We start from the raw sequence: 13,581 nt of genomic DNA, 5'->3' as shown, positions 1-13,581 counted from the left end.
CCCTGTATATGATACACAAGGAGAATAAATTGCATCAAAATTTTAATTAATAATAATTAATAATAATTTAATTAATTAATATTAAAGTTGTTCAGTTCGTTCAGTACTACCAAAGTTAAAGGTCATGGTGGGTAGAAACCTATAGAACCACATAAATTGATCACTATTGCCGATAGGCATGGAGCATTAAAAATTTTTGTGTCAGTGTCAATAGTAATGAGAACAAAGAAGCTGTGTCATTGTTTTGAATCTATATGATTGGTTTTACGATAGAAGAAAGATTTGAAAGATGTTGCCGACGAACTGTAATTGGAAATTATTTAAGGAATGATAAGCTACAGCTTAAAAAATCCGGGAAGGCCAGCCAAAATCCTTTCTATTTTAATAAGGAAAGATACCTACCAATGACAGAACTCTGATGGAGCATGCACCAGAAGACAATATTCCCAAGTAAAGATCTGAAGGAAATGTAAAAAGCGTTCTGCAAATTGCTGTTGGTAAAGAAAATACTTGACAAGTGACAGTGGCATATAGAACAAAAGAATTTTTTTTTATCATGTGATGTGAATTAATGAGGGCTATGTAGTACTAAAAATGTGAGAACGGGTGTTATCTACTTGTATACATTGATAGAGAAAATGAATACTTAAAGTTTATGGAAGTTTGAACCCTCTCAAACGAATGTGAATGCAACTTCTTTTTTTTTTGGTCCGTCCAGGAATCATCTGATAAAATTCTCAAACTCACCTTCGTTTCCGTTCAATCGGGGCTCGATCCGCGCTTTTCCGATCCTCTGGCTGACCTCCTCCAAAAGCTTCGCGTCCTCTCCGGGTTTGGGCGACTGCTCCACAACCTTGTGCGTTTCGACAGTCGTCATCTTGGCCACCTCGGAAACTTTCGAGTCGGATGGAGTGGTGGTTTTTATCTCGATAGTTTCCGTGATAATTCTCGTGGTCGCTGGTTCGGACACCTTCTGTTTCACCTCGGCTATTTTATCCTCAACGATATTCTGCTGTCGGATGGAGCTGATTTCCTGGACGATTTCGCGTCGCTGCGAAGACGCCGGAATCGCTCTTTCGGCCGAAAGACGTTTCTCGATTCGTTCCCGCCTCTCCGTTACGGACTTGTCGAAGTTATCCTCTTCCTCTTCCGACTCGGACTTCTCGACGATCTTCTCTTCTGCAGAGTATTTGTCGTAGTGCTCTATCAGGTTCTTCTTTTCTGGCGATCTCGTTTCGTCCTCTTTATCCGCGCCGCTTTTCCTTAGTCTATACCCGATCTCCTCTTCTTTGATTCGTGAAATCGCGTGGCTCGGTTGCTCTACGTTTAGGCACTGAGGTATGATGTCTTCCCGACCGATTCTTCTGAGCGCGTTCTCCAAGGCGTTGGTCTGCGCCATGTTGCCGCTTTGAGATAGCCACATGCGCAACATTGACTGCGCCTGTTTCGCGACGCTCTCGGGGTACTCGGACTTGATGACGTTGATTTCCGACGAGGTGAGTCCAAGCTGGTGGGCCAGCTCCACCCAGTCGTCACCGAGCAAGTTGCTCATGTCTGCCAGTCTGGTGTCTGGTCGATAGTAGTCTCGGAACTCAGAGAGGAACATGTGCCTCTTCGAACTTTCAGAGTCGGAAAGGGATATGGTGTCCGTAACTATATCGTCGGGTAGCACTATGTTGAGGATACAGATCGGCTGTTGCGGCGGTTCTCCTTTGAGCACCTATACGTTTAACATTGCTTAGGTGAGAATTTTTTAAATTCTGTTACTAAATGGTGCGGAGTAATAAGACCGATCAAATTTAAAGTTCGCTCATACGCGTAGATAGACTAGATAAGAACCCATCAATATTTCGGTTTAAAAATTTTAGTGCCAGTGTCAACATTAACAATGTATGCTACATGAAAAATGATGCATTTAAATTAAAAAAAAAGAATATCTCTACACGGAATTTCGATAGAGCTTGAACAAAAAGGCAACATTTCTACCACTACCACGGAAAACTTGAATGCGAATTTTGTTTCAGAAAAGGATAACCGCAAACTCCTTTCATTTTAGATGATTAATTTTTTTGGCGAAAATATTGTACTTCACAAAACACAAACACAAAAATAATTTTTTCTCTCGATGGGAAGCCGATTGATCAATAAGAATTATGTAGTCATGGTAAGTGCTAGGAACTGCAGATTATCAGTAGGATATGAGTGCCAAAGATTATTTGGAGAAATGTTAAAATATCTTCTGACTGACTCAGTAGGGGTGATGCATAACGCCCAACTACAACTCACGATGCATAAAAAAACATCAGCGTAATCTTGAAGAAAACAAGACATTATAATCTGGATTACGAGCAAACATTGTATTTGAAGCCATCATAGCAAAGAAAAAATTGGTAGCTCAATAGAATTTAAATAAAAATCATTTTTTGATTAAATTCAACAGAACTCATATGAGGTCAAGTGAAAGGATTTGTCACTATATTGTACGCGATATTATTGAAATGACCCCATAGAATAAAGGAGGGAAAATAAACGCACGCCTTTGTTATTTTTATAGCCATTATTTTTGAACGGACAACAGTGGACAAAGTATCTGAACTGGCGCAAAGCCAGATCATAACAGCATCCGATAAAAAAAATATCAATGCTATTCAATTCGATTAAATTATTGATGGCCCGTTCTATTGTCCTTTTGCATGTATAACTCCGCACCATTTAGAAATGTAATATAGCAAAGAAATTACCTTCGCTTCCTTCATAAACAAACATCGTCCTACGGCTTCAGCGTGTTGGTCCTTCACTCTGACCGAGAACGGTAGCCGGTTTTCCCTGAACGCTCTGAACGAAAACGACAACTGTTCTCCGCTCTTCGTGACGGGCACCAGATTTCCCGCGAACTCTATGTACTGCGGTTTGCCTTCCAGCACTTCAACGTCTCTGCTTTTCGCCACTTCGGTGAAGTGCTCCTGGTGTTCTAACGTTTTGTCTTCCTTGTCGTCGGTCATGCAGAATACGCGCAGTCGTGCCTCCAACGGTTCTATCCGTTTGGCGAACACCACGAATTTGGCCATGAACGGCACGTGAATGGCTTCCCTTGGGAAAGAATAGAGGGCTTCGGTCAGCACGTTTCGAATTTTAAGCCATATGTGCAACCGTTGACTATTTATAACATGTATCCTAGAAATTGCAACACCCACTACATGCTTAACAATATTTATAAATAACCATGAAGTGCCCTTGGAGACCAGTTCAGTACAACCTGGCAAATTGAATATTAGTGAGGAATTATGGGTCATAGATTACAGTCACAGTTACTAAAGGGTGATTCAATAAGGGTTTCCACATTAAAATAATAAAAAAAACTCGGAAGAATATAAATATATACAAATATTTTTATTTGCCATTTTAGATTAGTGTATTACAATTAGGTATGAAAGATGATATCATTCAAATGACCCCCGCGACTCATAATTCGTTTATTGAAATTTCCTATCACTTTTTGACACAATTCAGGTTCTATGCCGGCTATTTCGCGTCTAATCTCCTTCTTCAGCTCTGGAATAGTGTTTGGTTTATTTCTATACACTCTGCTTTTTAGATACCCAAAAAAAAAATCTAGCGGCAATTGCATCGTTTCTCTGGATGTGTGATAAGTGGCTCCATTCTGTTGGAACCACAAATCTTTAATGTCCATACCTTCCAACTGCTCCCAGAAAAAATCAGATATCATGTTTCGATAGTGAACACCATTAACCGTAACAGCGTTCTCCGCATTATCCTCGAAAAAGGGGAAACTATTCCTCCGCACCAAAATGCGCACCAAACAGTCACTTTTTGAGGGTGCATTGCTTTTTGAACAATCTCTGTTGGATTTTCTAATCCCCAAATACGAGCATTGTGTTTGTTTACAAAACCACCAACGTGAAAATGTGCCTCATCGCTAAAGATGATTTTCGTAGAAAATGAACCCCTTGTTCTCGTATCCATTCTGCAAACACGCAGCGCTGTTGATGATCTCGAGGTTTCAACTCCTGAGTTATTTGGACTTTATATGGGTGTAGATGCAAGTCCTTTGTTAAAATTCGCTGTGTGATTGAATACGTAAGGCCCACTTGCTGCGATCGATGACGAATCGATGTGTTTGGATCTTCGGCTACACTTTCGGCAACAATGGCAATATTTTGATCTGACTTACCTGCACGAGCACGTTGAGGGACTTTGAGATTAGTTATAGATCCAGTTTGCTCAAATTTTTGAACCACATTCCAAATTGTCCTCTCAGAAGGTCGATTTTGCGCGCCAAAAAATTCACGTAGAGACGGAAATGCATTTGTTCTTGATCGACCATTTTCATAATAGGCTTGCACAATTTTTACACGTTGTTCAGTCGTATATTGCTCCATGGCTAATTTTGTTTATGTTTTGAGGTTAGAAATCTCATATGATAATAAACAAATACAGTGGCGTTTCAAAAATATTTCAGATTGTAATGTGGAAACTCTTATTGAATCACCCGTTATTAACCAATATAGACTGGAATCGGGTGGTTTTCAGTGACGAGTCCAATTGGCAGCACGTCACGACTAGTTACAGAATGTCAAAACCTACGTGAAAGTGCAAATCCTTATTGAATTTTCAAGAATTATCTTCAATGAACTTGTTTGAGGATATTATCGATTGTCAGTAATATTTATCCCTCTACACTTCCTAAAATCTTAATAAAATATATTTACATTTATAGGGTGTTGCAAGTTCTATATAACACAGTATAAATTGCATGAGCAGTGGTCTGGATGTTTTATACGGGATTTGTAACGCAAGCGTCGACTTACTTGTAAAGTTCGGTGGCCATCTTCGTCGCGTCGCCGATATTCCGACAGTCCATCAACCAAAATCGGGCGGATACGGTGGTCGTAAAGGACACCACGTCGTTGACGAACGTCAGAGGCGTGGACCCCGTCACGTCTTCCCATTGGGCTCTGGTGGTTCCACCTTTTCAGAAAATCATTAATGGATAACGCATATTCGACCGTCGACCGCAGTTGCTCGTCATGCTGGGTAAAATAATTCAATGACATCCACTGGCATGCTTACTGGCTCAAGTCATTTCTTTTTAATGCGACAACAGCGATTTCTATCGCAACTAATTTCCCCCGGATATCCGACAATGGAGTCGCTGGTCTATTTTAAGCAACATGGCCAGGGAAATATTTCAACTGTTAATTCAAACCGGTGTTACCACATGACTTTTTTTTGAAAAATCGCTCGAAATGAAATAAAAGAATCCAAAATCAGCTGTGCGTACAAAATTATACGTACAGAGAATAATTATTTCTGTTGCTTCACCCATTTCTTTGGAAAAATTCTCGGCTGCTGTCGACACCAATTTAAACCAAAACATCGTCTTCAAGTTCGCGCATACGCAGAAGCTAGAATCTAAATCAGCTGAGTTGGACGATAGTGAAGGCACAAATTAACTCAAAAATAAGTGATGCACCTTTGTATACGATGAACACATGGAATGCTAGAGAAAATTTATACAAAAAAAGAACCAAAAACAAAAAGAATTGAGGGTGGCGCCTCTGCCAAAGGATGCGATTTTACATAGCCATAGAACATTGAAAAGGCGGAGTCGCTCTTAGCATTTAGCGTAAAGCTATATAAAGGCGAATCCTTTAATTGTGGTTAATTCTCGTTGCACTTTCTTTTTTCATCTGAAAAAATATATCAACTACGTGATCTTTGTTCAGGTTGGTGTCTAGAACTGTTCAAAGTTTGAGCAATCAAACTCTGAACTTTACTGTTTTAATTTCGGTTTTTTTCTTATACTTAATTCGAAATATTTTATAATTTATAATATAGACAATTGATAATAATTGTCTGTTGATTTACAATCCCTTTGAACCGTTTCAAAATTAAACGAAAACAACTCAAATCAAGGCGTTTCTTTAAATTCTTATCATCAGCTGATTAAAATTCCGACTCCCGCTCATGCGCTTAGTTAAATCGAGATCCTGAGACCCGAATGTTCCAGCGTGCCTCTAAGCGTTTTCACCGCAACAGGACGGCCAACAGTGAAAGCGAAGCAAGTGAAAAGCACTAAAAGCACTAAGCGTAAGACACGTTAACGGTTTCAGAAAAGACCAGTCGTGGCAACTAACTTCCGATTTTGCATTGTCCTTTTGTTCACCGAACCCGTGTGACTGAACGACTGATCCAACGCCCGATCCGGGTCGTAACGAAAAACAAAATGTCAAAAAAAAAACATACGAATGCAGCAAATCTATTGAAAGGTGATCAATTGCAATATCAATAGTGTCGTGATTTTCGAACGGTAAGTAAATAAATAATAATAAAGTTGAACGTCTAAGAGGCAAATCAAAATAGATCAGACGAAAACGATTTTAAGTGAATGTACACGCAGCTAATTGTAATCGCTTCCATACACTATTATTTAAATTTTTTTTGGGTTTTGTTTTGCTTCGTATATGATTGTTTCATCGACTTGTTCTCAAAATGCTTGCGACAATCTCTCACATTCCTAACGAAAATAAATCCCAACTAAATTATAATTAAGTAGATAAAATAGGTAAACATTCTAAAATAAATAAGGGGGGCAGCCCAAAATATTCTTAGTTAGTTACCTTTGAGAGATCTTTTCCGAAACACCCCTGGACCGCGTGTGAAAATTATTAAATAATAGCGCATTAGTAGGGGTAGAAAAGTGATGTGTGCAGGGCGTTTTGTTAAGGTTTTTTGGTTCCTTCAAATTTGGTACTTTGCAGAGCAGATCCAATATGAAAACGTGAGAATGACCATCGTATTGTAGTCAATAATCAACGTAAAGAGAGTGCTGACAATTTTAGCTCCAAATTGAGTAATTTAAAACTGACAGCTATCAAGACAGCTCGCTGCTTTGCCAAACAGCCGACACATTTCCAACGCGCTTTCGCAAACCTATTTTTTTCTTCTTTATACAGCTTTAAGTTAAAAGATAATAATAATGATAACCAGTTAACGCATATCTGCTAAAGAAGTTTATCTCTACTACTCGTGAAACTATTTCTATCATTTAAAAGAAGAACGGCATGGTTAAGTTCCAAGTTATGGGACTTATTCAAAGAAAATAACAAAAATTGCAAAAGGTCAGTGGTGTACACCTACCGGAACGGCACCGGACTTCACAATTTTAATCTAGTTAAAGCAAAATTCGGCGTTAATCGTTATAAATGACATTGCGAAATTGAACAAAATCGGAAAAAAGGCTTAACATATTTTAATAAAGTTAAATAAATATCGAACAGCCCGTCTGTTAGCTTGATTTCCGTAACTTTAATATGAACTATTTTCTATTTATTTCTTGATGAATCTCCAGCTGAACGTTGAAACACCCTGTATAATCGACAAAAGGAAGTTTTTTTTTAGGGCAAATAGGTAATGCATATTTACTAGTATTATTTCACAATATAATTTATGCATTAGGTGTCACAAAAAAGTAAAAAGAAAATTTTAATTTTTTTCTGTTTTCAAAGAAAAAAATTCGTTAGAAGTACGGTGCCTTCAATTTATCTTCAATTTAACTTTTTTGTTTTTAGAGATATCAAGATAAACAAAAAAAAATGTAGGGTTAGTAGCCTATAAAACAAAACACTCTCAATGTTCTGACATATAAGCCTACATCATATTTTCTTAAATGGAACGCCCCCCGATTACAATGATGTAACACACTTTATATTTTAGTTCACTTTTTGGCAAATCGGTAAAAATAGGAAATTTTTATATGATTTTAAAGAGTGCCCTAACTGACTGCAACAACAATAATTATTTAAAATTAAAATACAAGAAACACACTAAAAATGACAAGACGCAGTAAAGTAAAAAATTGTTTAACTATTCTAAATACTGCTCTATGTGACCAGTATTTTCCTGAAAACATTTCTCATACACTCTAATTGTATGATTCTTACATTTAGTAACGTTTCCGGATTGTCTCTTAACTGATTGATTGCCTTTGAAATCATTCGCTGAACTTCTGTGCACTTGATTTTTTATATAACCCCAAAAGAAAAAAATCTATTAAAGTTAACTCGGGGCTGTTGTCTGGCCAATCCATAGTTCCGCCGATCACAATTCTTCTATATATTGTTCTATTCTATTGCTCTAACACTTGCAAATATTGATCTCCATTTAACTTTTGATATATAATCGGACCCAAAATATTCCCGTCTATGACACCATACCATACATTAATGAGTTGGTACCCCTAGGTTTTTATTTCGTGTATTTATTATTATCATTATGTCTATTTAAAAAATGCAAACAAAACTGCATCCTCCTTTGACATTGTTCTGCACTTAGTTTTTGAGTTTTACGAAATTTAAATGCATTATATTTATATTCTTTCAAAACTGAGTCGATTAATCCCTGAGAAATCCCTGCCTCTTCATTTACTCTAGTAATAGAGGAAACTGGATGTGCTTCATAGAATCCTAATATGTTTGCCATATTTTGTTTATTTTAAACATTATGATTCCGGCATACTTTTTTAGCATTTAATTCGTTAGCGTTTTCTGCAAATTTCTTTGCAAGCCTTGGAAATATCTGTTTTAAAGGAGCTCGGCGCTCTGGATAAAGTGTAATATACTGACGACGAGCTGCGGTTACACTTTTATTATTCAGAAAGTATACTTTTAAGGATGCTAAATTCGCGAAAAACAATAATTGAACCATGAATGTTGTTTACTAATACGCCAAACATAAACATATTTTTATTTTGTCAGTCAGAGCACTCTGAAATTATATAAAAATATCCTATTTTTGTCTATTTGTCAAAAACGAGTGGGCTAAAATATGAAGTGGAATAAGATATTCTATTAAATACATATATAATATACATGGTGTATCATTTAAAAAATATGAAGTAGGCTTATACGTCAGAAAATTGACAGTGTTTTTTGTTGTATACATCACTTGGAAAAGAACTTTGCAACTAACCCTACATTTTGTTTTTTGTTTACATTGATATCTCTAGAATCAAAAAAGGTAAATCCAATTAAAATGTTATCAAGATAAATTGAACGCACGGTACATATTTGGACAAATACGTTTTAAGTCTTTTTCGAAATAAGCATATATCGGTAAATCAATTAAGGAAACGACAAGAATACCCCATTCTCCAATTTGTATAAATGAGCAAGAGAAAGACAACAGTCTCCATCTCTAGCCGTCCTTTTTTATTGTAAAATTTTGCTAGGACGCGGACTCTATTATACGAAACCCTCAAATGGTTGGTTACGCAAGCAATCACACGCAGTGGCGTCGCGATAATCTTGTTTCTGGAGTTAAAGGTCCAGGTATACGCCATAGCCGTTCACTTTGGCGACATTGAAAATACCAACGAGCGAATAACACTCGCTTAGAAATGTTATTACGTAATTAGGTAAACCTTTACAAAACACACTGCAGGAGGTCACCATGAGGTCACTGACTATATCGAGAAACATCCCAGTGTCATCGCCTGTCGACGCAAAAGCCCGAGGCTGGCAAACTTTGTTTATCAAAAATTTTAACGTTGAATTGTTAGTTTCCCGCCGCTTCACCCGCAAATCGACGAACGCTAAGCATATTTACATGCTCGAGTCGCGTCTAAACTAGTTCCACTAAATCGGCCTGGCTCTATGGACTAATCTAAAAACTCCATCTATATTTACGTATGGACAACAAACAAAACCATAGAGTTGCGAGACGGTCAGTCTCGACGAATCTATCTACAATTATGTTTTTAAAATAATCAAATCTAATGAATCTCTAAGGCTATAAGTAAATGAAAAGCTTGCCAACCCCATAACAATTACAGTTTACGAAATACGAGGGCACACCACAACACCGATACATATTAGGTAAAAAAAAGTTCTAAACGTCCTAAGTAGTTTATTTAATATTTCAAACTTGATCTTGATTTAGAGATAATATGGTGACGTTGAAAACCATTGCAAAAACGTTATTGGCGTGTGAATAAGCTACCAGTGACCAAATAGAAAATGGAAATTTAAGAAATATAGAAAAAATTATAAATACATATAGTCAATTTTATTAATCCGTCTGAAAACCCAGAGGAGATACGAAAAAAAGTTTCGTACAAAAGTTTCTTGGACTCTCATGAAAATTTAAAATATCATAATTTTGTTGATACAGGGTGTCCCAAAGCGTCCCCTTCGACATCATCTTTGTTATTTTAAATGGAACACCCTGTATATATCGATATTTTTGGAATCATTGATTAAAATAAAAGCCACTTTATTAAGAAATTCCTATTCGAATTTTGCATAGTATAGGCAGAAATTGAGGTTATGTGTTTGTTTTCATATTTTGATTGCCCCATATAAAATTGTGTTGTGGCGCTACTGATTCAGGTATTGCAACGAAAATTTAACCACAGACTAAGGAGATAATATACTACTCAATCAGTTTAACAGATACGAATCAGCTTATCAGTCAAGCTCTGAAGAAGCCAACAGGATGATTGGCGAAACGTCAGCAATTTCGACTAAGCAAAAACCGACGCAGGAGGAATCCAGAAGTTTTGTAAAAAGCATTACAGTAGCCTGTGGAAGTTTCTTTGAAAAACCCTATATTTTTATTCAGATATCAATTCTTATATAAAAAATAATAAAGTAATTTTTCTTGTATTTCAATTTTTCTTACTTTTCCTTCGAGGTTTAAGATAACACCCGTATAAATTCTTGTTGAATTTGAAGCTGCCCACATTAGGTAGGCTTTTTAAATAGCAAAAACATGATCCCACTTCTTTTAAAAGTATAATATATACGAATAAAACCTACTCCTAACTTCAGAATTCATATTTAAACAAACAGTTAATTGTTAATTATCTAGCAATAGGTTTTATTATATCTGAAGTATTATATCTGTAAAAGAAGTAGTATCGTGTCTTTGCTATATAAAAAATACCTAATATTACCAATAAGTAACCTAATGTCAGTATTAAATTCAACAAGAATTTAAGCGGGTATCTCAAACCTCCAATATCTCAAAAAGTAAGTAAAATTTAAATATAAAATAAATTACAAACTTACCTTGTTTTCTGTCCTAGAATTGATATATGAATAAAAATATAGGGTGTTCAATTTGAAAATCTTGAGACTTTGTTAATTAAATTCGCCAAAACGGCATCGCTTATTTGGGACGCCCTGTATAAGCTGAGGCGTATCTGTCAAACTGATTGAGTAGTGCATCATCTCCTTAGTTGGTGGTTAAATTTTCGATGCAATACCTGTAGTCAACAAGTAGCGTCACAACACAATTTTGTATGAGGCAATCAAAATATGTAAATAAACACATAACCTCAATTTCTGCCTTAACTATGCAAAATTGGAATAGGAATTTCTTAAGAAAGTGACCTTTATTTTAACTAAGGATTTCAAAATGCCGATATATACAGCGTGTTCCATTTAAAATAACAAAGTTTATGTCGAAGGGGACACTTTTGGGACACCCTGTATCAACAAAATTATAATTTTAGATTTTTAAATTTATATTTTAAAACTTCTGTACGATACTTTTTTTCGTATGTCCTATGGGTTTCCAGATCGTATAGTGGATCGCTTTATTTGCCACAATATACAGTGCGAATCTCTAACTGGCAATAAATTTAATAAATAAAATTGAAGTAACAAAATTTTTCGCAGCGTAGTATCTAGTATTTTTTTTTTGAAATGGCAAATCATTTTAAAATAGAAAACCGAGTTACACATGAGTGTCAACATTTTAAATTTGAAAATTTGATTCTTCAGAAAAAATATTGTGTACTTAGTTACTGCATTTTAGTGTAACTTTTCAAAATCTGCGAACAGCAGCCCACAACTAATAGTGTCCTGCAATGCTAAGGTTCTCACTTGATTCTATAAATATGTTAAATATCTTTTAAAAGGAACAAAAATTTTAAATTTGATATGAGTTTGTAATTTATCACCATGTAACCTTTAAAAATGGTTGCAAAAAATTAATGATGCCATTGAAAAAAAAATAGGTGATATAGTAGTACTTTGAATTTGGGACATGCTTTATAAAACTTTGTTACATCATAAAAGGCGCAATTTAAAATACTGTCTTTACCAAATAAAATTTATCAAAAAAATTTTCTAGTGATTCTCTTTCTACAAAATTTGGGTTTGTTGAGGATCAGATCAGGTGGTCTATAAAATTTCCAATTTCCAAATTTAATCCGAAAAAAGTTTTTAAAGCAGTGCAAGTGAAATTGATCCAACGAGCATATACCTGAGAAAAAAGACCTTTGATTTACGGTATGAATTCCAAGAGACTCGCACTGTATTTGTCAAAAACAACATAAATTGCAACTAGCAATATTTATTGAGAAGTTTTTAACTCTGTGGCATCTGAAAACTTTTTATGATGCGTATGATAAAGATAATGTGGAGTTCCATAAAAAGAGTAGACATGTGTGTATTTACTTCAAAATTGTGAAAGTATAATACAAGGCATTTAAAAAATAATTAATATTTTAATAAAGCAAAACAAAGCTATCATATACAATATTAATATTGACGTTTGTTTTGCTGCAATTTCAAATTATTAGCGTGCGCTTGGACTTGGCAAATTTCGCTATTTTGTGGGTGATGTGGTCACTTTTTAACTTTTTTGCAACGGACTTCAGAAACCAAATATTTCTCCCGATCCAAAATAAAGCGAACCGAAAAGAATAACGACCCTACCTGTGATCGAACACAATAACCTCAACGTCGGCGCAGAACCGGAATACTGGTTGATCATTCCTTGAGAATGCGCGGTGGGCGCGGGCATATTCAGTCTGATCGCTTTGTGGAATTTCCTTCTGCGCGGTTCCACCGTAACCACCGGAGAGACGGCTACGCCATGGCCAAGCAGTTTAGCAGTTAGTTCGGGATCGATCGGCTGAGCCTGAGGATCAGAGGCGGAACTGTCGGTATATGTGGTCGAATCCTTTACTCGACAATGACGTCATCTGGCCCTCTCGAAACGAGTTTCATCCGTCATTCGTATAGGACAACATAGTTTAGACGCTTGATGCCTTTGTTTTGACTTATAATGCCAGAAATTTGGACAAAGTTTATATTAGACGTGTGTCATATACATTTTGATCAATAATCAATATAGCTACCACAGGAGTTGGCATTCAAGACAGAGTTTTTAATTCAAAATTATGTTTTTCTGTTTAAAATAAACTCAATTTCCTCACATATATAAAACAAAAGGTAGTAAATGTGATTAGGTATTAATAATTATTTTTGCTGAGGGAGACAATTAATCACCACGTTAGTTTTGGTTGACTAATAATAAGTTTTTTTTTCAATAAACCGTACCTATTGCATATTTATTTACTGCAAATTATCGTATATAAACATAAATTGATACTCATATATTAATAAACAATGTTTAGTTTATAGATATACAATTTTTTCGGTTTTTTTTTCAAATATGTGATAATTTCAGGCGATCCAAAACTTGGACCTTAAAGATCGGCGTAATGATAAAAATTAGAAAAAAAGCCATGCGCATACTTACCGGCAT

At 35.8% G+C, this 13,581-nt stretch overlaps 1 protein-coding gene across 1 annotated transcript in view; it reads right to left on the bottom strand.

Moving 5' to 3' along the window:
• The window catches only part of LOC132698655 (ankyrin-2-like), a 25,804-nt gene extending 12,223 nt beyond the window's left edge, over positions 1 to 13,581 (bottom strand). The window contains exons 1-5 of the mRNA XM_060664849.1: positions 13,576 to 13,581; positions 12,747 to 12,993; positions 4,830 to 4,989; positions 2,742 to 3,174; positions 748 to 1,720 (exon numbers count right to left, since the gene is read on the bottom strand). Coding sequence (XP_060520832.1) covers positions 748 to 1,720; positions 2,742 to 3,174; positions 4,830 to 4,989; positions 12,747 to 12,993; positions 13,576 to 13,581 — 1,819 coding nt within the window. The remainder of the gene's footprint in view (positions 1 to 747; positions 1,721 to 2,741; positions 3,175 to 4,829; positions 4,990 to 12,746; positions 12,994 to 13,575) is intronic.

The sequence above is a fragment of the Cylas formicarius genome, unplaced genomic scaffold, assembly GCF_029955315.1.
Source record: "Cylas formicarius isolate icCylForm1 unplaced genomic scaffold, icCylForm1.1 PGA_scaffold_2__14_contigs__length_35257938, whole genome shotgun sequence".
NCBI lineage: Eukaryota > Metazoa > Arthropoda > Insecta > Coleoptera > Brentidae > Cylas > Cylas formicarius.
This window is presented reverse-complemented; position numbering and strand designations above follow the sequence as displayed.